The sequence below is a fragment of the Protopterus annectens genome, chromosome 2.part2 (assembly GCF_019279795.1).
Source record: "Protopterus annectens isolate FY-2018-M chromosome 2.part2, PAN1.0, whole genome shotgun sequence".
Classification (NCBI taxonomy): domain Eukaryota; kingdom Metazoa; phylum Chordata; order Ceratodontiformes; family Protopteridae; genus Protopterus; species Protopterus annectens.
This window is the reverse complement of record NC_056730.1, coordinates 1,095,592,168-1,095,619,359: the sequence shown is the minus strand read 5'-3', so window position 1 is coordinate 1,095,619,359 and position 27,192 is coordinate 1,095,592,168. Positions and strand designations below refer to the sequence as shown.

Below are 27,192 nucleotides of genomic sequence, written 5' to 3'. Positions count from 1 at the left end.
CAAGACTGATTCCACAGGTGGACCAAACAACACTTCAGACTGCAAAGGAGCATCCAAAATCCTTGTTTTAACATGGTCAGAAAAATTCTGATCCTTCAGCCAGGCGTGCCTGCGAAGAACTGAACCAGTGGCAGCCACCCTAGACGAGGCCTGCACAGCATCAAAACCACATTGTAAAGAATGCTTACCAACCTGCTCAGAGACATGCACCAAATCTTGTAATTCTTTACACTCAATGCCTTCTGCCAGAGCATCCACCTTAGATTTCAATTGAGAAAGAAGAAAGTTTTGATATTTCAACATATGAAACTGGCAATTCAAAGCCCTCATTGCTAAGGTAGAAGAAGTATAGACCTTCTTTCCCCATCTATCCAAAGCTCTGGCCTCTTTATCTAGAGGAACCGGATTTTTTACAACAGAGGCCTTGACACCCTTGGGTCCCTGACTAATAGTTTCTGGGTCCGCCCTAGGATTCTTATAAAGATATTTATGAGCCTCAGGCACCCTGTAATACCTATCTGGTTTAACAGGCGCAGGAGGCAGAGAATCAGGATTAAGCGAAGCCTCTGAAAACACATCCTGCACAACATCCAGAACAGGTGGAATAGCTAAGGGCCTATGTTGAGGTAAAAGCAAAAATTCCTAAGCCTTTTCCGAGAATCAGAGAAGTCTTGACCTTCCCACTTAAAATGCTCCCTCATAGAGTGAAGTGTCTCTGAAAAAGAAAAATCCTCTGGAGGAGAAGCAGAAGGAGTGGAATCTTCTGCATCAGAATCAGAATAAGGAGAGTACTCCTGTAAGTCTTCAGCCGAAGACTCTGAAACATCTGAAGCCTGTTCAAAACTTCCCAACTCTGGCTCCACCCTAGGCCTCTTATCAGGAGGGGGCAAAGAACCTCTAATCAGAGTAATCAAATCTTCTGCCATTTTAAGCATGTGCTTCTTAGGCACAGACCCTGCTGAACTAGGAGTGACACCAACAGATGCTAAACCTGGCCTGCCCCTGGGAGAAGCCTTGGAAACAGAAGGAGAGGGCCTAACCACTCTGGGAAGGGAGGGGAGTACAGTAACCTGAGAAGCCCCTTCAGCCTGCCCTGCCTCAAGAGAGGCCACATCCTGCAAAATTAAAGTCTCCCCTGAGACTCTAAAGAAGTCTCCGTCGGACCCACGGTTCCACTGAAGCCTCTAAAGAACCGGCGTCCGGAACGGACGACTCATCTTGCCTGGGTTTAACTGTTTTGTCTTTGCGCTTCTGGAAGCGGGCGCGGAGAATCCGGCGGCATATTATAATTGCACCGCTTGCGAAGACCAACCTAGCACAATCTAACCTTCGCTAATAGTGCTTATTGAACCTAGCACAAAAGCGACACCCGACTACGTCGTGCTCAGGCCCCAAACAAGGAATGCACAAAGAATGATAATCCCTATGCGGTATCTGTTTCCCACAAGAAATACAATTATTCACTTTTTCTGACATCCAGTACAATACTGAGGCAAGAAAAAAACAAAATAATCCCCAACGGGGTACTTAGCCAACTTGGATTCGGTCTGAAACTCCGAACTCGAAAAATTTCAGAACGCCGAACGGCACTTGCAACGCTGCTTCTGCATCGGACCATGCGGCAAAAAAGACTGAGGATATGACATCGGTCATGCGCTTTTGTACCCTGACGTCCTGATGTCAGCTTTAAGCGCCTTGACCGACGTCAGCCTAATACTTTGGTATTCGGGCTGACCGAGGACAGCGGACTACCCATATGTAAGGACTGCAGCAATGTGAGATGAAGAACATCTGCCTGAGTAGAGGATGTGAAAAGACAGGTGGATCAAAGCTGTATTCTGCTGAAATAGCTGATGCATGTATCTTGATGGAGGAATAGGACAGGCCTGTATGTAGAAGCTCTGCCAAATACTCCAGAATGTTAGCAATATCTATATTCGACACATCTTTTCCTCTTTCAGCACTCCAAATGACAAACCTTTTCCATTTTCCTGCATAGTTCCGTCTTGTTGAAGGTCTGCGGGCTTCAAGGATAATGTCTTTAACCCTTTGGGAAAGATCTGGATTAGTTGCTGCTATGTGATGTTCCATGCAGTCAGTTGCAAAGTTTTTAGGTTTGGATGCATGATGCTGTAGTTGTTCTGAGTTAACATCAAAGGCATCAGGGGTATTGACCACATTTTCTCCCGAGACATGCTCCTCAGCAATGGGTACCAATGTTGTCTTGGCCAGTTCGGAGCTATCAGGATTATCCTTGGACGTTCCTCCTTGATTTTTAGTAATACCCTGTATATCAAAGGAAGAGGTGGAAATGCATATGCTGTCAGACCTTTCCAGCTGAAGGAGAGCGAATCCACCTTCCATGCAAGTGGGTGGAATGTCCTTGTGCAGAATTTTTTGAGCTGGTGATTGAGAGGGGAAGCGAATAGATCTATCTGTGGCATTCCCCATTTCTTTGTGATGGTCTTGAAGATGTCCGGGTGTAGCATCCATTCGTGAGCATCTGAGGTGGTTCTGCTTAACATGTCTGCTAGAGTGTTCTCCTTTCCCGGTACAAATATTGCCTGTAACTGGATGTTGTAGCTGAGTGCCAGGTTCCAAAGGTCCAAAGTCATTCTGCATAGGGGGTATGAATGAGTGCCTCCCTGTTTGTTGATGTACCACATGACTGTGGTGTTGTCTGTCCTTATCATCAAATGGACTTCTTTGAGAAATGGTTTGAATTTTTGGATTGCCAGTTTTACTGCCAGCATTTCTTTTTGGTTGATGTGCAGGTGTAGCTGGTCCTGAGTCCACAATCCTTGTACGCATTTGTCCAGCATGTGTGCCCCCCATCCTAGGTCTGAGGCGTCTGTTGTGATGGTTTGGCTTGCTCGAAAGTTGTGGAAGGGTAGGCCTGGGTTTGACTGGCATGCTTGAGCCCACCATAGGAACTCCTGTTTTAGGCATGGGATTAGTGGTATTTCTGCTTCTAGGCTGTGCCTGTGTTGGGACCATAAATTCTTTAGGTACCACTGTAGTTTTCTCATATGCAGTCTGGCATGTGGGACCAAGATTATGCATGATGCCATGAAGCCCAAGACCTGCAGAACTTTTCTTGCTGTTAGCTTGTTCTGTTTTGTTAATGCCAAGAAGTAAAGAGGGAGTTCTTTTTGTTTTTCTGCAGTTAGGAATGCCATTTGTTTTACTGTGTCCAATTCCGCGCCCAAGAATGTCCTTGTTTGGGATGGTATCAGCCTTGACTTTTGTAAATTGACTGTGTATTCCCAGGGCTTGTAGCAAGTAAATGACCCTTTGTAAATCTGTTGTCAGCTTGCTTTTGTTGTCCGCTTGTAGCAGGCAGTCGTTCAGGTATGGATAAATCTGGATTCCCTGTAGTCTGCAGTGTGCGATTACTGATGCCAGGCATTTTGTGAATACTCTGGGCGCAGTAGATAAGCCAAAGGGCAATGCTGAGAATTGATAATGCTCTGATCCTGCAAGAAATCTGAGGTATCTTCTGCAATTTGGTCGAATGGGGACGTGCAGGTATGCCTCCTTGAGATCTAGAGTTACCAGCCAACACTCCTTGCCCAGCATGGGAAGAAGTTGCTGTAGGGTCAGCATTTTGAATTTTGGGACAATTATGTATGTGTTTAAGATGGACAGATCGAGAATAGGTCTCCCCTTGGAACTAGGAATAGTCTGGAGTAGAATCCTTTGCCTTGTTCTGTTATTGGTACTCTTTCCACAGCTCTCATCTTTGTTAATTGCATTATCTGCTGTAGAGCTTCTATTTTTTGATTTGGAGGCAGGTTTGGCATTCCTCTTTTGACTGGTAAAGTGTGGAAGTGGAACCGGTAACCTTGGTCTATGGTTTGCAAAATCCACTTGTCTTTTGTGATATAGTGCCAATTTTTCGAAAATAAGGCTAACTTTCCGCCTAATGGTGCTGCTATTTGCTCCCTGGTAGGCGGAGTTAGAGTCAAGTCATTGTGATTGTCCTGTTGCAGTGGTAGTGGTTGTGTCTGTGCCTCTGTTATTACCTTGCCACTGTCGTCCTCTGTAGGCACCTCCTCTGGATTGATTTCTGCCTCTGGAACGTCTATTCCTGCCCCTTTGGGATCTTGTGGAGTCAGGAAAGGACCAATTTTTGGCAGGCCAGTTCCTGCTAAACCTTGGGGGCTGAACCTGTAAGAAATCTTTAACTGTTTGTACAGATTTTGCCTTTTCTTCCATTTTCTTCATTACCTGCTGGGCAGGTGTACCAAATAAACTGGCCTTATCCATAGGAGCATCTAATAGCTTAGCTTTAACATGATCCGTAAGACCTGCTCTTTCAACCATGCATGTCTTCTTATCACTGTGCCAGTCATGGCTGATCTAAATGAAGCCTCCAGTGCATCATAGCCACATTTTAAGGAATGGTTACTAACCTGTTGTATGTTATTTACAATTTCTAATACATATTTCTTATCTATAGAGTCATCAGAGGATAGCTTTTTAGTTAACTGATCAAGCATAAACTCTTGGTATTGTATCATGTGAAACTGACAGTTTAAAGCTCTAGCTGAGAGAGTAGCAGAAGTGTAAACTTTTTTGCCCCATCTGTCTAAAGACCTGGATTCCCTTTCTGAAGGCATAGGGTTTTTTGTTGTGGTCGAGGCTACTGCCTTAGGCCCCTGGGAAATAGTCTCGGGGTCCGCCAGTGGGGCCTTGTATAGGTGGTGATGAGTGTCTGGTACCCTGTAAAATCTATCAGGTTTGGCAGGGGCTGGAGGTAAAGAATCAGGAGCAGTGCAGACATCATTAAATGCATCATCCACAACAGGCAAAACAGGAGGAATAGCTAAGGGCCTATGTTGTGGTAAGTGCAGAAAAGTCCTAAGCCTTTTTCTTGAATCTGAGAAATCTTGTCCCTGCCATTGGAATTGCTCTCTCATGGCATGTAAGGTTTCCCCAAAGGAAAATTCCTCTGGTGGAGAGGCAGCTGGAATGGATTCTTCAGCATCAGAGTCTTCATAAGTAGAAAAAGGATCCTCTGGCTGTTCTGCAATGTCGGAGTCATCCAGAATCATCAGAGGACACTGGCTCGGGGGGCTCTGTCCTAGGTCTCTTTTCTGGTGGCTGAGAGGCCCTGTCTGGGTGAGATTGGGATCCCCTAATTAAGGATATTAAATCTTCTGCCAGAGTAAGCATTTGAGAACTGTAAGTGGGCCTGTGTGAGGGAGGTTTAACAGGCACTGACTTAGCAGATTTGGCTGCTTTAGCCCTGGCAAAGGCCTTGATAGACATGGCTGCAGGGGGTCTAGCAGCACCACGTGCTGGGGTAGAGACATCCAAAGGGATGGTGTCAGATAACTCACTAGAAGCCACAGTTGTAGGCAAAATTTCTGTGGCCGATTCAGGTAAAGTAGCGGGAGCCACAGTAGCAGTCATGGATTCGGCTGAAGATTGACCAGTTTTCTCGGTTTCGGACGAAACCAAGACACTCGCGGCTTGCTTAACCGTGGTTTCGGCCGAAACCGCGGACCGCGAGTGTCGGTCTTTTTCCTTGCGTTTTTTAACAATTTGGGTAGTCGGAGGATCCGATGGCATAATGTACACAAAGTCTGAGCCGAAAAACTGTTCAGCAAACTCCGACCGACGCCTTAGCGTTCGTCGGTTGAAGGAAGCACAGGCCGAACAGGCTGCTACGTCGTGGTCTGGGCCTAAGCAAGGCAGACAGTAAGAGTGGAAATCTTTATGAGGTATTTGTTTCCCACAAGTTAAACAGTTATTGACTTTTTCTGACATCGGCTGAGGCAAGAAAGAGTCCCCAACGGGGTACTTAGCTTTTTAGAAGTCTTGGTAGTATTCGGTAGTAGTAATCTCTGGATCTGACCGACCGGCACTTGCGAACAGCTTCTGCTTGAGGCCACGGCAAGAAAGACTGGGGAAAATGGCGTCGGCTGATGCCTTTATACCCGAAGACCAACAGAGATGACGTCGGGTGAAGTGCGACATCAGCCGAAGCCGGACCCAGACTTTGGAATCCGGCCGACCGAAGGGCTGCCTGACGACAGGACAACCCAGTTGTTATGACTGCAGATGCATCCATGAAGGACATCCTGTGTTTGTTTGGCATTCTTGAGCCCACCACAGAAATTCCTTTTGAAGACATGGAATTAGTGGTATTATTGTTTCCAAACTGTGGCTGTGTTGAGACCATAGGTTTTTCAGGTACCACTGAAGTTTCCTCATATGCAGCTTTGCACATGGGATTAGTAGGATGCAAGATGCCATGAAACCCAGAGCCTGCAGGATATTCCTTGCAGTCAGCCTGGTGAAATTTGCTAGTGTTCTGAAGTACTGAGTTAGTTGCCCCTGCTTCTCTGGCGTGAGGTAGGCCATCTGGGTGTTTGTGTCCAAGTTGGCACCCAGGAAAATTATTTTCTGAGAAGGTATTAGCCTTGATTTCTTTTTGTTGACTGTGTATCCCAGAGAATTCAACAGCATTATTACAAAAGCCAGATGTTTCAGAAGTATGTGCTTGCTGTCCGCTTGGATCAGGCAGTCGTCCAAATATGGGTATATTTGTATCCCTTGAAGTCTGCAGTAGGCAATTACTGATGCCAGGCATTTCGTGAATACTCTGGGCGCAGTAGATAAGCCAAAGGGCAATGCAGAGAATTGATAATGGGTTGAACCTGCAAGAAATCTGAGGTATCTTCTGCAATTTTGTCTGATTGGGACATGCAGGTATGTCTCCTTGAGGTCCAATGTTACCAGCCAAGACTCCTTGCCCAGTATGGGAAGAAGCTGCTGTAATGTGAGCATCTTGAATTTTGGTACGAGTAAAAATGTGTTTAGGATGGATAGGTCCAAAATAGGTCTCCAATCTTTTCCCTTCCTTGGTACCAGGAATAGTCTGGAATAAAAACCTTGACCTTGTTCGTGAGTAGGTACCTCTTGAATAGCTTTCATGTCCATGAGATCTGAAATTTGTCTTTGTGCCTCTGCCCTTTGTGTGGCAGGTTTGGCATGCCTCTCATTTTTGGAAGGGTGTGAAAATGGAATCTGTAGCCTCTGTTTATAATGTCCAGGATCCATTTGTCTTTTGTGACAATATGCCAATTTTTTGAAAATAATGCCAGTTTTCCGCCTAAGGATGCTGCCATTTGAGCCTTGCTTGGCATGCAAAGAGGAAAGTCATTGGGCCTGCTTTCTGAATGGCTGCGAACTATCCTCACCACCTCTTTGTGTAGGAGCTTGCCATTGTCTGCCTCTAAACGATCCTTGAGATTGCCCTCTGCCCCTCGGGCACCTGTATCTACCTCTTTGAGGTCTGTCCGTGGCTGGAAAGGACCAATTTTTGGAAGGCCAATTTCTACTGAAATGTGGAGGTTGTACCTGTAGAAAATCTTTCACTGTTTGCATTGATTTAGCCTTTCCCTCCATTTTCTTTAATACCTCCTCAGCTTTAACACCAAACAATACATCCTTTTGTAGAGGGGCATCTAGTAATTTTGCTTTGACATGATCTGGTAAGGTTTGCTCCTTGAGCCAGGCATGTCTACATATGACTGATCCTGTAACAGCAGCTCTACATGAGGCCTCTAGAGCATCAAAACCACAATGCAAGGTACGTTTACCCACTTGTTCTGCACTATGCATCAAATCCTGCAACTCCTTCAAGTCTGGTTGTTCAGGTTGTGAAATTTTACTTCTCAACTGTGATAACAGAAACTGTTGGTACTTTAGCATATGGAACTGGCAGTTTAATGCCCTCATGGTTAAGGTGGCCGAGGTGTATACCTTTTTTCCCCACCTTTCTAAAGATCTGGAATCTCTCTCGGAAGGTAATGGGTTTTTAGCAGTGGAGGCCTTAATTCCCTTGGGGCCCTGTGAGATAGTTTCTGGGTCAGCCGTATGGCTTTTGTATAAAAATTGGTGTGAGTCAGAAACCCGGTAGTACCTGTCAGGCTTGACTGGGGCTGGAGGTAAAGAATCCGGGTTAAGGCAGGCCTCCGAGTACACATCATCTAGTATGTCTAAGACAGGAGGTATAGCCAGAGGCCTGTGCTGGGGTAGCAAGAGAAAATCCCCAAGCCTTTTCTTGGAATCTGAGTACTCTTGGCCTTCCCAGTGGAAGTGTTCCCTTAAGGTATGCAAGGTTTCCCCAAATAAGTAATCCTCTGGGGGGGAGACAGAGGGAATGGACTCCTCAGCATCAGAATCTTCAAAAGGGGAGTAAGAATGTTCCTGTTCATCAGAGTGCTCTGAAATAATGGAGGCCTGGTCAGAGGAGGGGGATTCTTCCTCCACTCTGGGCCTTTTGTCCGGGGTGAGAACCCTGATAAGAGTAATCAAATCCTCAGCCATTTTAAGCATCTGTTTTTTAGGCATGGGGCCTGGAGAAGGGCCCTGTGGAGCTTGTCTCTTAGAATGCATGGCTGCTTCAGACTTGGTGAAAGCCTTGATAGAAAAAGAAGAGGAAGGTCTGAAGACACCTTGAGAGGAGGCAGACCTGTCTACATTTTGAGATTCACCACCAAGAGTGGCTTTATTATCTGTAGTCGGGGTGTGAGCCGAGGAGCCTGCGACCTCGGGCACAGAAGACACCACCAATGAAGTGTCGTCGGTAGGCAGGGGCTGCGTAGGCGCCTCGCTGAGAACCGGACCACCTGTAGTCGGCTTTGGCGTGGTGTCGGTAGAGGCCACGGACCTCGTGTGTCGGTCTTCATCTTTGCATTTTTTTTAGACAAAACTGGAGTCGGAGTATCCGACGACATAATATAGTTAAATTTTTTGCCAAAATAGTGCTGGGCAAACTCCGCCCGACGCTTAATAGTGCGTTTATTGAATGTAGCACAAAAATGACAGACCGAGACGTCGTGGTCTGGGCCTAAGCAAGTAATGCAGAGGGAATGAAAATCCTTATGCGGTATTTGCTTCCCACAAGAAATACAATTATTAACTTTGTCTGACATCGGTCTGAGGCAAGAAAAGTTTCTCCAACGGGGTACTTAGCTTTCAAGAAGACTTCGGTTGCAAAATTTTCGTAATTTCAGGAGCTGGCCGACCGGCATTTGCGAACTGCTTCTGCTTCGGGCACCGCGCGGCAAGAAAGACTAAAGAAAATGGCGTCGGCTGGTTCTTTTATACCCCTGGCGCTCTGACGTCAGGGAAGAAGCAAAGACGACCGACGCCGGACCTAGACTTTGGAATTCGGCAGACCGAGGACCCGCCTGACGGCAGGAGAACCCATCTGTTATGACTGCAGCTGTATGCACGATGAACATCTTAAAGGTTATTGCAGCAGTAAGAATGATGAACAGCTGTTAATTTGCCATTTACTATAGTGGAGCTAGTCACAGAGGTTGGTGAATTGAGAAAGGGCTGCTTTTTGCACAGTTTGTTGTATTTTGTGAGCTTTCAGCAGTAGAATGTTATCTGCATAGATGATATTATGTTTGGTAACATCCTATGCAATATCAGTATGAAATGGGGAGAATAGTCGGGGTCTAGGACTGAACTTTGTGGGACTCCTGTGTTCAGAATTCTCATAGCACTTTGTTGGTTAACATTTGAAATGGTTTACCATGCAAGTAATTTTTAAACCAGTAAAAGACGTTTTTACCAAAACTGGGTTGTTGAAGGGTTTTTTTTTTTTTTTTTTTTTTTTTTTTGAGTAAGAAGGTACGGTTTATTCTCTCAAAGCAAGTGTCATTATCTACCTTTGAGCATTAAGCTTTAAGCACAGCATACTTTTCCTTAAAAGAAAAAAAAAAATAACTGAATTTCTTTCCTTACTCATGATTTTTTCTTCAGGTCATCATCAGATTAAAAAAAAAAATACTTAAACATGCACCGCAGAGCGTATGAATTCTGGGGACCCAGCAACTTCTAGAACCCAGTTTAATTCAGTTCTGCCAAACTTAATACAGTGGTGTCTTGGCCAGTTAGCATGTGTTAAAAGTATGCAGCGAAGCTAAAACAAGACAAAGTATATCAAAACAAGAAAGAATTAAGCTATCTGTATGTGTGCAGCAAGAATAAGGTGAAAAGGGGGGAAAAGGGGGAAGGGCACTGGAAAGGTGCACGGGGGACTAGTGTGGAACAGGGAAGCCATTACAGTCCTTTGTCTAAGGCTTCATTTCATATAAAGCTGGCCTTATTGATTGCAGTTAAACACCTGATGTGTACATAGTTATTAAAGTGACTACAATGAGCTGGTAAATACTAAAGTAGTTTACTGGCGAAAGAGAATAACTCCATCTGTTTGGTCACAGACCATGATCACTGGTCTGTTGTAATGCAGTCTTATGCTATTCCAGTTAGCCCCACTAAAGTCATTTCATGCAGCCCCTGCCCCTTGCTTTGAAGTCATCAGCCACCAGTGAATAAGGCTCAGTCCTGCAGACGTATGCAAAAATAAATAAATAATGCACAGATAAATTATAACTCGTACAATAACACGCACATTACTACGCACATTCTTCTTTCTTCTTATATCTTATTCCAATTCCTGTGTGATCAGGAAACTCTGCAACATTAAGTACAGTCAGGGCTACATGCTCAGCCTCAGATAAGAACTGACAGATTTGCCTTAATGAAACAGAAACTCACCCGATAGCTGCAATGTGGCATTTCTTAGGCTTTTTAAGTGAATGCGCAATGCCTTTTCCCGGTTAGGGGTCGACACAGCGGATCACCTGTCCGCTCATGATTGGCAGTAGAGTTTTTATGGTGTCGAGTTGCCAGCCCGGCACCCAACCTTCCACAAAAGGCACACACACACACACACGCACTCACACCTAGGGCCAATTTAGAGTGTCCAATCCACCTAGCAACAAAATAAGAGTTTACTTTTAAATCACATTATTATACATTTCGAACTACACTTTGGGGAAAGGCCAATTTATTAAAAAACACACACACACACACACACACACACACACACACACACACACACACACAAAATGGATGAGCACAGTAAGCAAAGGCATGATAGGGAAATATGAGCTGACAGGATGAAAATTTTACAACACTTGATTTTTGGAAATAGTTCACCATGACACCTTACCTTCCTCATAATTTTTCTTCCATAGAACATCATCTTGTCCCTTTTTCTAAACCGGTATTTGGGGGCTTCAGGCTGCTGTTCTAAAATACAAATCAGATTTATCAGAATGAGATGATTAGCAAACATATATTGTTTACAGAACCATATTCAGGATAGCACAGATGCATAAACTGAACTTACCATAACAGTAGATATTCAAATAGTCACTGCTGCAGTAGCCTTAGTTATATGGGTTATATCGTGCAAAGGATATAACAGCCAGCCAGCTCCCAAAGCTTCAATCCAACTTCTATGCACCGAAGTTGTTAAGCAGTTTGAGCTGAGCTGAATAAAAGACAAGTTTGGGAGCAAACCCCTTCAAAGCTGTCCGGCCAGAAGAGACAGGGATGCCGAGCCTTGACAGGGCAAAGCTAGGAACAAAATGTCCACACCCTGGCAAAAAACACACAAAAAGCAAAGAGGATGTAGAGAGGGAGCAGCTACTGCAGCAGTGACATTCGAACATCTAATGCTATAGGAAGCTTAACTTGCACGACTGAAATATGTTCATCATACTGATCATTGCTGCAGTAGCCTTAGCTATATACATAGATTATCTTAGTTAACTACATTTGGGAGGTGGGAGGACAATACCAAAGCTTTACTTGGACCTAGAGAAGGAATCAGTCTTAATAGTGTTTTGTATAAGTATGTACACAGGACCTTCTAGAATCCAACCCTTTCTAAAAAGCCACAGATGAGGCCAATGCCCTGCTAGAGTGGGCCTTGACACTGTATGGAATGGTTCTGTTATGATAAGTATAAAAAAGCCTTAGACAACCATTTGGAAATTAGAAATTATGTACTCACCATAACGTTCCATCTGAGTAGGTATCTTCATTTGTCTGCAACCTTTGGGATACGGATCCGATCTCGGATCCGAGCCGGCAACTTTTACCACAGCATACATCCGAGCTCCTAGCTCCTCCCTTTACCCATAATCCCCTGCCAACCCTAACTGACCTCAGATCAAGTTTGCCCGATATAAGCAATGTAAAAGTGCCCCGGAAGGGGCTAATCCAAGACAGATCCTAAAGGTCAAGGGGAAGGAGGGGGGGATGATTGCAGACAAATGAAGATACCTACTCAGATGGAACGTTATGGTGAGTACATAACTTCTAAATCTGAAGTAGGAACTCAACGTTTTGAATAGTCTTTCGTCCCTGGACCTCTTCAAGTGGTTACAGACAATATCAGTCACATGGTACGTCAGTAAGCAAGGAGGAACCAGGTCATATCCCCTTTGCAGACTAGCCATGTTACATTGGAATATAGCTTCACAGCACAGTCTCACTCTGCAGGCATCCTGCATTCTTTCAGATCAGAATTGTGTGGCAGATCAGCTGAGCAGGACCAGGGCAAACCCTCACAAATGGAAACTAGATCAGTGGGCCTTCCAAGATTTGATTAATCTTTGCAGAGTTCCTCAAGTAGCCCTCTTGCCACATCTCTGAACAGTCAGCTGGCAAGATTCTTTTCCAGGACTCCATGTAAGAAGGCTTGGAAGACTGGTGCCTTTTTTTTCCCTTGGATAGGAGTGTTCCTCTATGCTTTTCCATCCATTCCACAAATATCCAGGATACTCCTGAAAATTCAGAAGAAAACTCCCAAGATCATTGTGGTGACTCCCTTCTGGCCTTGGCAACTGTGTTTCTCCCTTCTTTTGGAAATGGCCAGGGGCAATAACCCTAACTTCCTCACAGAATGGGTTTACTCACACAAGGACACAGGGGTGTTTGATACACCCTGACATCAACCATCTTCATTTGGCTGCCTGGATGATGGGGTCTTAATTCCTTGTAGGCCCCTGTTTACTGAGGATTTGCAGCAGATACTAATGAGGGTAAGAACGTGTGCAGCTAGAAATTAACATTTTATCAAATGGAAAAGCTTTTCTAGTTGGTGCCAGCAATAAAATCTGCACCCATCCAGGGATAGTTGTTCTCTGGTTTTATACTATTTGAGTTACTATCCTTCGGCTGTTTTATTCTGCTGTCAGGGTTCATTTATCAGCCATTACAGCATTTCTGGCTATGGATCTTTCTCTTTCAGTGCAGTCTCTTGTCAAAATTTTCTTGAAAGGAGTTTTGCATAAGAGACCTTCAAGAAAACTGGTGGGCTCTCCTTGGGATCTCAATTTTATTTATTTATTTATTTTACATTTGTTAACCGGGAAATTCAGACTGGACCAGGTCCATTTTCAGCGGAGGCCCGGGGAGAAAAGCTCCAACATCAAGTTATACAAATACAGTACATCCAGCATAATACACAAAACAGGTTACATCATGTATGCAGAGCATAGTAATATAACAAGAATTAATAAAAACACTCCAGGTAAAAGATATAGAACATGGGTAAAAAGACAATGTCAGTCATACTTTGGTAAGAAAAGAAAATATATCAAGTAAGATTCTACAGTTAAAAGTACCCTTTCAGATGACCAAGCCTACAGGGGATCAGAGCTCCAGCATGTGATCAGAGAGGAATTTGGGGAGTTAATAGTAGTATGGGTAGGGTTATGTGATACAAGGGCATAACCATGTACTAAGAAGGTGCAATTTGAGGGAGTTTTTGAATATGGATGTGGAGGGGGCAGTGGACACAGATAGGGGAAGAGAGTTCCAATTTCTGGCAACGGTATGGGAGTAGAGCGCTTTCCCTGCATTATTGTTAGCCTTGGTGATGGAGAGGAGAGATTTTTCACTGGATCTTGGGTATCGGTTTGTAGTATAGATAGTAAGTAGGTTGGATAATGAGGGTTTTTTTTCAGGATATTTGAGAATATTGTAGGCTGTGCCCAGCTGGTGATCGTTAAGTAGCTGTGGTAGCTCAAGCCATTTTAGTTCTTTAGTGCAGCACAGTGATGGGTTCTATAGGTTGAGTTAGTAGCAAACTTGGCTATTTTATTGTAGCATGATTCTAGTTTGTCTAGGTCACATTGTCTGATTTGGGTAAAGATTGGTGCTGCGTATAATAGAGTTGAGAGGAGGTGGCTTTGTGCAAGAGTGACTCTTGCTTTTTTGAGAGAAAGGACTTATGCCTGTATAGGGAGCCTAGTTTTTGTGTACTAGTTTTATGGTATGTGAGATGTGAACATCAAAGTGGAGATTATTGTCTATTTCAATGCCCAGAAGTTTGGTGTGGTTAGAAGGGGAGATGGTGGTGCCGTCATTAGAGGTTATGGTAAAGGAGAGGTTTTTTTTTTTATCTATTAGGGGTAAATAGTAGCAGTTTTGTCTTTTTGGGATTTAGAATTAGTTGGATCCCAGATATCCATTTTTCTACTGAGATAAAGGTATCTTGAGTGAGTGTACGTAGGGTGGTGGGAGATGAGGCGGAGCAGATCAGAGCTGAATCATCTGCATATTGTATGAGTGTGGCATGTTGTGTAGAGCATTTGAGGTTATTTGTGAAAATAGAGAACAGCGGGCCCAGTATAGAGCCCTGTGGGACACCTATGGTGGCTGGAAGTTGTGTAGACAGAGTTCCTTTCCACTGGACTGATTGTTGCCTGTCAGACAAGTAGCTTCTGAACCAGGCCATAGTAGAGGAGGTGAAGGATAATGATGTTAGTGAGTCTAGTAGAATGGAGTGGGAGACCATATCAAATGCTTTTGAGAGGTCTAGGAAAATGGCTGATACATATTTGTTATCATTCCTGTGAAGGTTTATATAATTAGTGAAAGATAAAAGGGCTGTGGTAGTGCTGTGATGTGGACGGAAACTGTGTTGTGTGGTAGATAATAGATTGTGTGTGTTAAGAAATGTCATCACTTGCAAGTGGATGCATTTCTCAAGAATTTTGGATAAGGGGCAAAGGATGGCAATAGGTCGGTAGTTGGAGAATTCATAAGAATTACCTCCTTTATGGAGAGGAATGATGCGAGATACTTTCCAGAGTTTGGGTATGTAGGATTCTAGTATGGAGCGGTTGATAAGGATGGAGACAGGATATGATAAGGAGTCACTAGCCATTTTTAGGTATGCAGCAGATATGTTATCAGCTGCTAGTGTGGTTGGCTTTAGTTTTAGGAGGAGTTTTTTGATAGTTGAGGTGGGCACTGGTGATAGGCTGAAAGAGGGGGTGGTGTGGAATAGGTTATGTTGTGACTGAGGTAGAATGTTTTTGGTTATTTGACTGGACAGGACCAAGATGGATTTAGTAAAATGGTTATTAAATTGAGAAGCTGTGTCTAGGGTATTGTTAGTAGAGATGGGTGCTGGGGCTGTGGTTTTGCCTGGCTTTAGTAGGGAGTTAATGGCATGCCAGAATTTTTGTGGACTATTTGAATATTTCCTTTGGGCGCTAAGAAAATAGTTTTGTTTGTTTATTTTGGATTCAGCCTTGGCCTTGTTTCTAAGCTGTTGATAGTATTGTCTAGAGCTAGGGGTTTTGTCAGTTTTCCAGATTTTCCAGGCTTTATCTCTAGCTTTTAGTAAGGCTCTGGTGTCTCTATTTAGCCAGGGTGCTTAGTTGGCTTTAACTCTGATCTTTCTGCTGGGAGCTAGACTATTAAGGATGTTAGAGAAGGTTGTATTGAAGTAGTCTACTGCCTGGTCTAACCCGAGTGTCCGTAGTGGTTCCCAGATGCAGTGGCTTAGGACAGTATTTAGGTATCGTGGGGTAAGGTTATGGTCATCTCGTACAAATTTGTAGACTACTGGTTTGGGGTGATTGGAGTGTTTCTGGAGTAGGAAGGTGGGGAGATGATCACTTAAGTCATCTGGGAGGCAGCCTACTGTATAGTTTTGTTTGGGATAGTTCGTTAGTGTCCAGTCCAGTATGGATTCTCTCTTTGTTTTCTCATCTATTCTAGTTGGTTCTTTAATTAGTTGAGAGAACCCATATAGATTGATATGTGTCGAGGGGCTGCTGGAGTTACAGGTTGCCCAGTCAGTGTTAAGGTCTCCTAGTAGGATCGTTTCCTGAGGTAGATTGTCCTTTATCCAGTGTAGGATGTCTTCTATTATGAGCGAGTTGTTGCCTGGAGGTATATAGCAGCATATTATATTAATCTTCTTGGTGTTTCTTATGGATAGGACAGAAAACAGGACTTCAGCAGTTTGAAAAGTGGGTGGTGTGGTGTGCAGGAGCTGGAGGTTAAGGGTGTTTTTAAAGAGAATGGCTACTCCTCCTCCTTTCCTGTTTGTTCTATCAGATCTAAGTGTATTATACCCTGGGGAAGAAAGACTTCATCTTGGATACTGGGTGTAAGCCAGGTTTCTGTAATGGCAGTATATCAGGGTTGTAGTGGGCTATGAATGCATGTAGGTCTGTTAGCTTATTGGTAATACTTCTTATGTTGAGATTTAGGATTAGCAGGTCAGATGTTTGTCTAGCTGAGAGGGGACCTGGATTTGGGTGAATGTCACCAGAGGTTAGCAGAATTTGTAGGAGCGTCAGTATGTGTTTTTTAATATTAATTGTTTGCGAGCTTGGTCTATGAGAGTTTTTCTTAGTGTGATGAGATGGTGTAATTTTTGTTCGTGAGTAATATGTAGTTGTAAGATTTATGATTGTAGGGCAGATGTAGAAGTCTGAGTGAGTTTGAGAGGGTGGGCTAGTGTGGGTAGTGTGATAGCAGTTGTGCAACGGTAGATCTGTTTGTAAGGAAGTTAGGAAGGTTAGCGATAGTGGAGCTAGTGATAGGGATGTGAGTGTGGGTAACATGATACTACTTTGAGTGAGAAGTACAACTAGGATTCCTGGTTGGTTGTGTGTGAGGGTAGAGTTGTGTTGCCTGGGAATGTGTTTTGGGAGTGGGATATAATTGGATTGGGGGTGGGGGAGGTAGGATGAGTGGGTTGGGCTAGTTGTTAGGGAATTAGGGGTTGGACTACTGGTCAGGTGATTAGGGGTTAGAATAAAAGGAGAAGTAGTGGGGGCGGGTGGGAATAGGGGGCAGGGAGGGAGAAGCCCAGGCAGCTGAAGCGGCAGCTAACACCGACTCTAAGTGTTTCTTTAGGCTTTGGTAAGTATGTAATGTTAGCTTAAATTGTAATATGTTCAACTGAAATTTTAACTGTAATTTAATATGTTTGCACGAAGTTATAGGCTATGTTATGGGCACAGAGTATAATTTTCTGACATTCTTAAAAGGATATAGAATTAAAGCTGGGGTTAGTTACAGATGAAACAGGAGAGGAAAAGAAATGCTCTTTTATAGATTTGAGTATTTCTCAAAAGAAACTTGACTTTAGTTGGGGGGGAGCGAAGCGGGCTAACACCGACTCTAAGTGTTTCTTTAGGCTTTGGTAAGTATGTAATGTTAGCTTAAATTGTAATATGTTCAACTGAAATTTTAACTATAATTTAATATGTTTGCACGAAGTTATAGGCTATGTTATGGGCACAGAGTATAATTTTCTGACATTCTTAAAAGGATATAGAATTAAACCTGGGGTTAGTTACAGATGAAACAGGAGAGGAAAAGAAATGCTCTTTTATAGATTTGAGTATTTCTCAAAAGAAACTTGACTTTAGTTGAGGGGGGAGCGAAGCGGGCTAACACCGACTAAGTGTTTCTTTAGGCTTTGGTAAGTATGTAATGTTAGCTTAAATTGTAATATGTTCAACTGAAATTTTAACTGTAATTTAATATGTTTGCACGAAGTTATAGGCTATGTTATGGGCACAGAGTATAATTTTCTGACATTCTTAAAAGGATATAGAATTAAAGCTGGGGTTAGTTACAGATGAAACAGGAGAGGAAAAGAAATGCTCTTTTATAGATTTGAGTATTTCTCAAAAGAAACTTGACTTTAGTTGGGGAGCGGGCTAACACCGACTAAGTGTTTCTTTAGGCTTTGGTAAGTATGTAATGTTAGCTTAAATTGTAATATGTTCAACTGAAATTTTAACTATAATTTAATATGTTTGCAACAGTTATAGGCTATGTTATGGGCACAGAGTATAATTTTCTGACATTCTTAAAAGGATATAGAATTAAACCTGGGGTTAGTTACAGATGAAACAGGAGAGGAAAAGAAATGCTCTTTTATAGATTTGAGTATTTCTCAAAAGAAACTTGACTTTAGTTGAGGGGAGCCGGCGGCTAACACCGACTAAGTGTTTCTTTAGGCTTTGGTAAGTATGTAATGTTAGCTTAAATTGTAATATGTTCAACTGAAATTTTAACTGTAATTTAATATGTTTGCACGAAGTTATAGGCTATGTTATGGGCACAGAGTATAATTTTCTGACATTCTTAAAAGGATATAGAATTAAACCTGGGGTTAGTTACAGATGAAACAGGAGAGGAAAAGAAATGCTCTTTTATAGATTTGAGTATTTCTCAAAAGAAACTTGACTTTAGTTGAGGGGGGAGCGAAGCGGGCTAACACCGACTAAGTGTTTCTTTAGGATTTGGTAAGTATGTAATGTTAGCTTAAATTGTAATATGTTCAACTGAAATTTTAACTGTAAGTTAATATGTTTGCACAAAGTTATAGGCTATGTTATGGGCACAGAGTATAATTTTCTGACATTCTTAAAAGGATATAGAATTAAAGCTGGGGTTAGTTACAGATGAAACAGGAGAGGAAAAGAAATGCTCTTTTATAGATTTGAGTATTTCTCAAAAGAAACTTGACTTTAGTTGGGGGGGGGGCACTAACTGGAGAGCAATATACAACTGTTTAAACACCGACTAAGTGTTTCTTTAGGCTTTGGTAAGTATGTAATGTTAGCTTAAATTGTAATATGTTCAACTGAAATTTTAACTGTAATTTAATATGTTTGCACGAAGTTATAGGCTATGTTATGGGCACAGAGTATAATTTTCTGACATTCTTAAAAGGATATAGAATTAAAGCTGGGGTTAGTTACAGATGAAACAGGTGAGGAAAAGAAATGCTCTTTTATAGATTTGAGTATTTCTCAAAAGAAACTTGACTTTAGTTGGGGGGGGGGCACTAACTGGAGAGCAATATACAACTGTTTAAACACCGATCTCTGTACCAAAGGCAAGCGTCCAGTCTGGTGGACCCCAGCCATAAACAAGCTCTACAACAAAAGGAGGAAGCTACTACAAGATAGAGCAAAATCCTTGAAAGGTAAGACACCTTTGATCATTATAAGTGAAAAACTAAGAGCTCTCATAAAATCATCCAAGGCAAATTTTGAGAGAAAAATCGCCAAGGACTCTAAAGAGAATCATAAGGCCTTCTTTAGCTATGTTAGAAACCTAGGAGGAAACTCCCAGATATGCTCAGAATTAGTTCAAAATGATGTGAAAATTACTGAACCTACACACATTGCCAACATACTGGCTGACAGGTTCAGTGCAAACTTCTCCCCTCCCAAAAGGAGAGATATCTATTCCAGAGGATTGTAGCCCCCAAACATCTCCAACGCCCAGGTGAGAACTGCCCTCACTAAGGCAAAAAACACAGCATCCATGGGACCGGATGGTGTCCCCGGCTGTGTGCTTCACGAACTCAACGAGGAATTAAACCCACAGTTAGGACAGCTGTTTAATCTTAGCCTCACCTCAGGATACGTACCCAAGGAGTGGCACACGGCGACTGTAGTCCCACTTCATAAGGGCGGTGCCTCCACAGACCCTGGAAATTACCGCCCCATTAGCTTGACAAGCCTTATCTGCAAAGCCATGGAGAGGATCATAATGGAACTCATAAATAAAGACATAGGGAACTTGCAGACTTTGGATCTAACCCAGTTTGGCTTTGTCAAAGGCAGATCCTGCCTCTTAAACTTGGTTGACTTTTTCGAGACAGTCACCAAGGCCATTGATGAGGGAAAGGCAGTCCATGCAGCCTACCTCGACCTGGCAAAGGCCTTCGACACAATACCCCACTCAGGTATCATCGAAAAACTCATCAGCTTGAATGTAAACCCATACATCACAAGATGGGTTGCAAACTGGCTAAGTGACAGAACCCACAGGGTCAGAGTTGCTGGAGCCATGTCAGACTCAAAGCCTGTCACAAGTGGTGTCCCACAGGGCTCAGTCCTGGGTCCACTCTTGTTCAGCATCTACTTTTCTGAAGTACAAGCAAACACAGGAGGGTTATGGCTGACAAAGTTTGCAGATGACTGCAAACTGGGCCATAGTCGAAAACACATCTGACACAGATATCCTCCAGAAGGGCCTCACAGAAACGGATAACTGGTGCCAGAGCCATGGCCTGAAGTTAAATGCCAAAAAATGCATAGTCATACCCTTCGGGAAAAACAAGGTTACCCCTAGCTACCATATAGGTGGCAATCCACTGAGCACAGAAAAATCATCAGGGATCTGGGGACCCAGGTTGACAGTAGCCTTCGCTTGACACTCATGTTGCTAAAGTAGTTAGGAAAACCTTCTATATCGCCCACCTGATCATGAAGGGATTCACATCTAGATCAAGGGAGGTCATCGTCCCCTGTACTCATCACTCATTAGACCTATGATTGAGTACAATGCCCCGTTCGAATGTATCTGACCAGACACCTGCTGCAGCTTGAAAGGCCCCAAAAGTTCCTCACCAAAAGGATAAAGGGTCTCAAAAATATGTCTTATGCTGCCCGACTGAAAGAACTCCAGCTCTATTCAGTCTCATACCGCTTGCTCAGAGGTGACCTGTGCCTGACATATAAGGCCATGTCAAACCCAGATTTGATGAATATGCTTCACCTCAAAAAATCTAGATCCCTCAGATCCACAAGGGCGGGAGACTTAAACCTTGACACGGTTATAAATAGAACGTGCTGGAGGGACAGATTCATCACCCAGAGAATCCCTATGCTGTGGAACAAAATACCGGTACATGTGAGGCTTAGCACCTCTCTGGCCTTGTTCAAGAGGAATCTTGAACAATGGATGGGAGATTGCAGATATACCCCAGGGATTACTTCAGTGTCACTGCTTGACAGAGGCACAGCAAAATGATAGGCATAGTTTTTATTCAAACTAAAGGGGTGGCGAAAGCCACATAACTATGGGCTAGGCTTATAAATGCCCTTGGGCAGATAGCCTAGTATGAACCTATGAACCTATGACTAAGTGTTTCTTTAGGCTTTGGTAAGTATGTAATGTTAGCTTAAATTGTAATATGTTCAACTGAAATTTTAACTGTAATTTAATATGTTTGCATGAAGTTACAGGCTATGTTATGGGCACAGAGTATAATTTTCTGACATTCTTAAAAGGATATAGAATTAAAGCTGGGGTTAGTTACAGATGAAACAGGAGAGGAAAAGAAATGCTCTTTTATAGATTTGAGTATTTCTCAAAAGAAACTTGACTTTAGTTGGGGGGGGGCACTAACTGGAAAGCAATATACAACTGTTTAAACACCGACTAAGTGTTTCTTTAGGCTTTGGTAAGTATGTAATGTTAGCTTAAATTGTAATATGTTCAACTGAAATTTTAACTGTAATTTAATATGTTTGCACGAAGTTATAGGCTATGTTATGGGCACAGAGTATAATTTTCTGACATTCTTAAAAGGATATAGAATTAAAGCTGGGGTTAGTTACAGATGAAACAGGAGAGGAAAAGAAATGCTCTTTTATAGATTTGAGTATTTCTCAAAAGAAACTTGACTTTAGTTGGGGGGGGGGCACTAACTGGAGAGCAATATACAACTGTTTAAACACCGATCTCTGTACCAAAGGCAAGCGTCCAGTCTGGTGGACCCCAGCCATAAACAAGCTCTACAACAAAAGGAGGAAGCTACTACAAGATAGAGCAAAATCCTTGAAAGGTAAGACACCTTTGATCATTATAAGTGAAAACTAAGAGCTCTCATAAAATCATCCAAGGCAAATTTTGAGAGAAAAATCGCCAAGGACTCTAAAGAGAATCATAAGGCCTTCTTTAGCTATGTTAGAAACCTAGGAGGAAACTCCCAGATATGCTCAGAATTAGTTCAAAATGATGTGAAAATTACTGAACCTACACACATTGCCAACATACTGGCTGACAGGTTCAGTGCAAACTTCTCCCCCCCCAAAGGAGAGATATCTATTCCAGAGGATTGTAGCCCCCCCAACATCTCCAACGCCCAGGTGAGAACTGCCCTCACTAAGGCAAAAAACACAGCGTCCATGGGACCGGATGGTGTCCCCGGCTGTGTGCTTCACGAACTCAACGAGGAATTAAACCCACAGTTAGGACAGCTGTTTAATCTTAGCCTCACCTCAGGATACGTACCCAAGGAGTGGCGCACGGCGACTGTAGTCCCACTTCATAAGGGCGGTGCCTCCACAGACCCTGGAAATTACCGCCCCATTAGCTTGACAAGCCTTATCTGCAAAGCCATGGAGAGGATCATAATGGAACTCATAAATAAAGACATAGGGAACTTGCAAGACTTTGGATCCAACCCAGTTTGGCTTTGTCAAAGGCAGATCCTGCCTCTTAAACTTGGTTGACTTTTTCGAGACAGTCACCAATGAGGGAAAGGCAGTCCATACAGCCTACCTCGACCTGGCAAAGGCCTTCGACACAATACCCCACTCAGGTATCATCGAAAAACTCATCAGCTTGAATGTAAACCCATACATCACAAGATGGGTTGCAAACTGGCTAAGTGACAGAACCCACAGGGTCAGAGTTGCTGGAGCCATGTCAGACTCAAAGCCTGTCACAAGTGGTGTCCCACAGGGCTCAGTCCTGGGTCCACTCTTGTTCGGCATCTACTTTTCTGAAGTACAAGCAAACACAGGAGGGTTATGGCAGACAAAGTTTGCAGATGACTGCAAACTGGGCGCCATAGTCGAAAACACATCTGACACAGATATCCTCCAGAAGGGCCTCACAGAAACGGATAACTGGTGCCAGAGCCATGGCCTGAAGTTAAATGCCAAAAAATGCATAGTCATACCCTTCGGGAAAAACAAGGTTACCCCTAGCTACCATATAGGTGGCAATCCACTGAGCACAGAAAAAGTAATCAGGGATCTGGGGACCCAGGTTGACAGTAGCCTTCGCTTGACACTCATGTTGCTAAAGTAGTTAGGAAAACCTTCTATATCGCCCACCTGATCATGAAGGGATTCACATCTAGATCAAGGGAGGTCATCGTCCCCTGTACTCATCACTCATTAGACCTATGATTGAGTACAATGCCCCGTTCAGAATGTATCTGACCAGACACCTGCTGCAGCTTGAAAGGCCCCAAAAGTTCCTCACCAAAAGGATAAAGGGTCTCAAAAATATGTCTTATGCTGCCCGACTGAAAGAACTCCAGCTCTATTCAGTCTCATACCGCTTGCTCAGAGGTGACCTGTGCCTGACATATAAGGCCATGTCAAACCCAGATTTGATGAATATGCTTCACCTCAAAAAATCCAGATCCCTCAGATCCACAAGGGCGGGAGACTTAAACCTTGACACGGTTATAAATAGAACGTGCTGGAGGGACAGATTCATCACCCAGAGAATCCCTATGCTGTGGAACAAAATCCCGGTACATGTGAGGCTTAGCACCTCTCTGGCCTTGTTCAAGAGGAATCTTGACCAATGGATGGGAGATTGCAGATATACCCCAGGGATTACTTCAGTGTCACTGCTTGACAGAGGCACAGCAAAATGATAGGCATAGTTTTTATTCAAACTAAAGGGGTGGCGAAAGCCACATAACTATGGGCTAGGCTTATAAATGCCCTTGGGCAGATAGCCTAGTATGAACCTATGAACCTATGACTCTAAGTGTTTCTTTAGGCTTTGGTAAGTATGTAATGTTAGCTTAAATTGTAATATGTTCAACTGAAATTTTAACTGTAATTTAATATGTTTGCACGAAGTTATAGGCTATGTTATGGGCACAGAGTATAATTTTCTGACATTCTTAAAAGGATATAGAATTAAAGCTGGGGTTAGTTACAGATGAAACATGAGAGGAAAAGAAATGCTCTTTTATAGATTTGAGTATTTCTCAAAAGAAACTTGACTTTAGTTGGGGGGGCACTAACTGTAGAGCAATATACAACTGTTTAGTCCTGGTGATGTACTCATCAGTACAGAGGTTTGACTAAGGAACTATACAGCAGAAATATACTAATACACTCACTAACATTTGTTTAAGTTAATGCAAGTAAGGTATTTTACTGTCTAGACACTTGGAAGTTAAGCACCTACATTAGTATTTAGTCGTTTTAGTTGCAGGACAAGTGTCTGTGGGTGCCCAGTGCTCAAGAGAAACAACTGAAATTTCTACTGCTTGATATGGGGGGCAGAGACCTGCTTGACCTGAATGATGGTTTGGATTACTGAAAGAAAAATGTAAGAGCATTAGGTTAAGGCAGCACATACTGTGTGACCAGTCAGATTGGATTTTTGTTTAGCAATAGTCAATAACAAAAACATCAGGCAATGGTTAATCCTGCTTCAGCACCTGATAACATAAAATATTTTCTTATGGCAACATACAAATATAAAATGTAAATACAGAAAGCAGTCCTCTACTAAATTAAGCAAGATACACTTTCAATGTATTTAAAAACTAGTCAATGCAGTTAGACAGAGCAGTGAAATGCAGCATGTGAAATAGCCCTTCTGGCTCTATAACAGTAAACAAGGAAAACAGAACATATCTAGGTGCATATGTGACAGCAGTTTAGTAAGCAGAATTATCTAAAGGCATCCTGCAGTGATAAACATAACAGAAACATATAGTATAAGCTGTTGTACTAAAGCATTAGGAATTAAACCACAATATACAGCATACCTTGAATGCAAAAACCTTACAGTAGGATGATTACACACCAAGGGAGACAAACAGCTGCTGTTGGATTTGAAACAAAAAAACAAAATGGCACCCTGGGTTTAAATTACCTCAGGTTATCCAATACAGAACAAGAGCTGGAGGAGGGAGGGGTAAAGACTACAGGGAAGGAGAAGGCTAGCCAATGGTTAAATGAACTCTGCAGACACTCACTGTGAAGTGCAAAAGGAATAGAAACCACTCATTGAACCTTAGGAAAAGGTATGCTACTTTGCACAGCCACTCTACTTTATACTATAAAATCAAGGCAAATGTAGACATTATCCAATTTACCCTGACATTCTTAAAAGGATATAGAATTAAAGCTGGGGTTAGTTACAGATGAAACAGGAGAGGAAAAGAAATGCTCTTTTATAGATTTGAGTATTTCTCAAAAGAAACTGGACTTTAGTTGGGGGGGGGGGGGGGGGGGGCAATATATAACTGTTTAGTCCTGGTGATATACTCATCAGTACAGAGGTTTGACTAAGGAACTATACAGCAGAAATATACTAATACACTCACTAACATTTGTTTAAGTTAATGCAAGTAAGGTATTTTACTGTCTAGACACTTGGAAGTTAAGCACCTACATTAGTATTTAGTCGTTTTAGTTGCAGGACAAGTGTCTGTGGGTGCCCAGTGCTCAAGAGAAACAACTGAAATTTCTACTGCTTGATATGGGGGGCAGAGACCTGCTTGACCTGAAGGATGGTTTGGATTAATTAGTATTTAGTCGTTTTAGTTGCAGGACAAGTGTCTGTGGGTGCCCAGTGCTCAAGAGAAACAACTGAAATTTCTACTGCTTGATATGGGGGGCAGAGACCTGCTTGACCTGAAGGATGGTTTGGATTACTTGAATGCAAAAACCTTACAGTAGGATGATTACACACCAAGGGAGACAAACAGCTGCTGTTGGATTTGATTTGTTAGATAAGTTAACACTTCTCTATTTTAACCAGCTAATCTGGCTGACTTGAGGTTCTTAACACGGAAAACAGTTTTACTGATTGCTCTGACCTCTGAAAGAAGGCTATCTGAGTTGCAAGCTGTTAAATGAGTCAAGCCTGTCTTATTTTCTGTAGGGGACAGTGTTTCTTCGAGAACTGATTTCTTTTGTGCTTAAAGTGGTATCCTGGTTTACCTTAAGTCAAACTGTCCAGCTCCTCATTTTCCTTCCTGAATCTACAAATGAGGGAGAAAGGGTACTCCATACCTTGGATGTCCACAGACAACTCCAGTGCTATCTTGAGAGAAGTAAAACTTTCAGATCTTTGGATCAATAATTAAATTTCTTTTGAAGGTAAGAAGGAACAACCTGTGTCAAAACAGACTTAATCTGAAGTAGGAACTTCATTTGTCAGCAACCTTTGGGATACGGATCCGATCTCGGATCCGAGCCGGCAACTTTTACCACAGCATAGATCCGAGCTCCTAGCTCCTCCCTTTACCTATAATCCCCTGCCAACCCTAACTGACCTCAGATCAAGTTTGCCCGATATAAGCAATGTAAAAGTGCCCCGGAAGGGGCTAATCCAAGACAGATTCTAAAGGTCAGGGGGAAGGAGGGGGGGATGATTGCAGACAAATGAAGATACCTACTCAGATGGAACGTTATGGTGAGTACATAACTTCTAAATCTGAAGTAGGAACTTCATTTGTCAGCAACCTTTGGGACAGAGTCCCCAGCTACCTGAATCCTGGGTGGCCTTTATGGAAGAACATTCCGGAGAATTGCAGAGCCAAAGGACGCCCTACCTCTGGAGACAACATCCAGTTTGTAATGGCTGATAAAGGTATGAGATGAGGCCCAAGTGGCTGCGGAACAAATATCATCTAAGGGGACCCTAGATTTAAAAGCCGCCAAAGCATCAATGGCCCTAGTAGAATGAGCTCGAACCCCCTGAGGTGCAGGCCTTCCCGAACTCTGATACGCTAAGAGGATACAATTAGCTATCCACCATGACAGTGAAACTTTAGAAATTGACTTGCCTAAACTTGTTTTGGCGAAGGAGACAAACAACTGGTCAGATTGCCTATGACCAGCGGTTCGATGAGTATAAAAACGTAATTGTCTGTGCACATCCAAGGAGTGCAGTTTATATTCTCCTTTGTTCTGGTAATGGGGAAAGAACATGGGAAGATTAATAGATTGATTAATATTAGCTTCTGAAGACACTTTAGGCAGAAAGGACGGATTGATCCTGAGGTAAACTCTATCTGGATGGAAGGATAAATACGGCGGTTTACACATAGAGCCTTAAGTTCAGAGACCCTTTTAGCTGAAGTAATGGCCACTAAGAAGGCCGTTTTCCAAGAGAGATATTTAAGATCAACCGTGGCCGCCGGCTCGAAAGGGGGGCTAGTCAAGGCTTGGAGAACCAAAGACAAAT

The 27,192-nt window shown here is 42.9% G+C and overlaps 1 protein-coding gene across 1 annotated transcript in view; it reads right to left on the bottom strand.

Annotated features, from left to right (window-relative positions):
• PNPLA7 (patatin like phospholipase domain containing 7) overlaps window positions 1-27,192 on the bottom strand; it is a gene marked incomplete in the record, with an annotated part of 4,152,928 nt that overhangs the window by 3,755,142 nt on the left and 370,594 nt on the right. Inside the window, 1 exon segment of the mRNA XM_044064320.1 lies at window positions 11,048-11,127. Within this exon segment, the coding sequence (XP_043920255.1) occupies window positions 11,048-11,127 (80 nt within the window).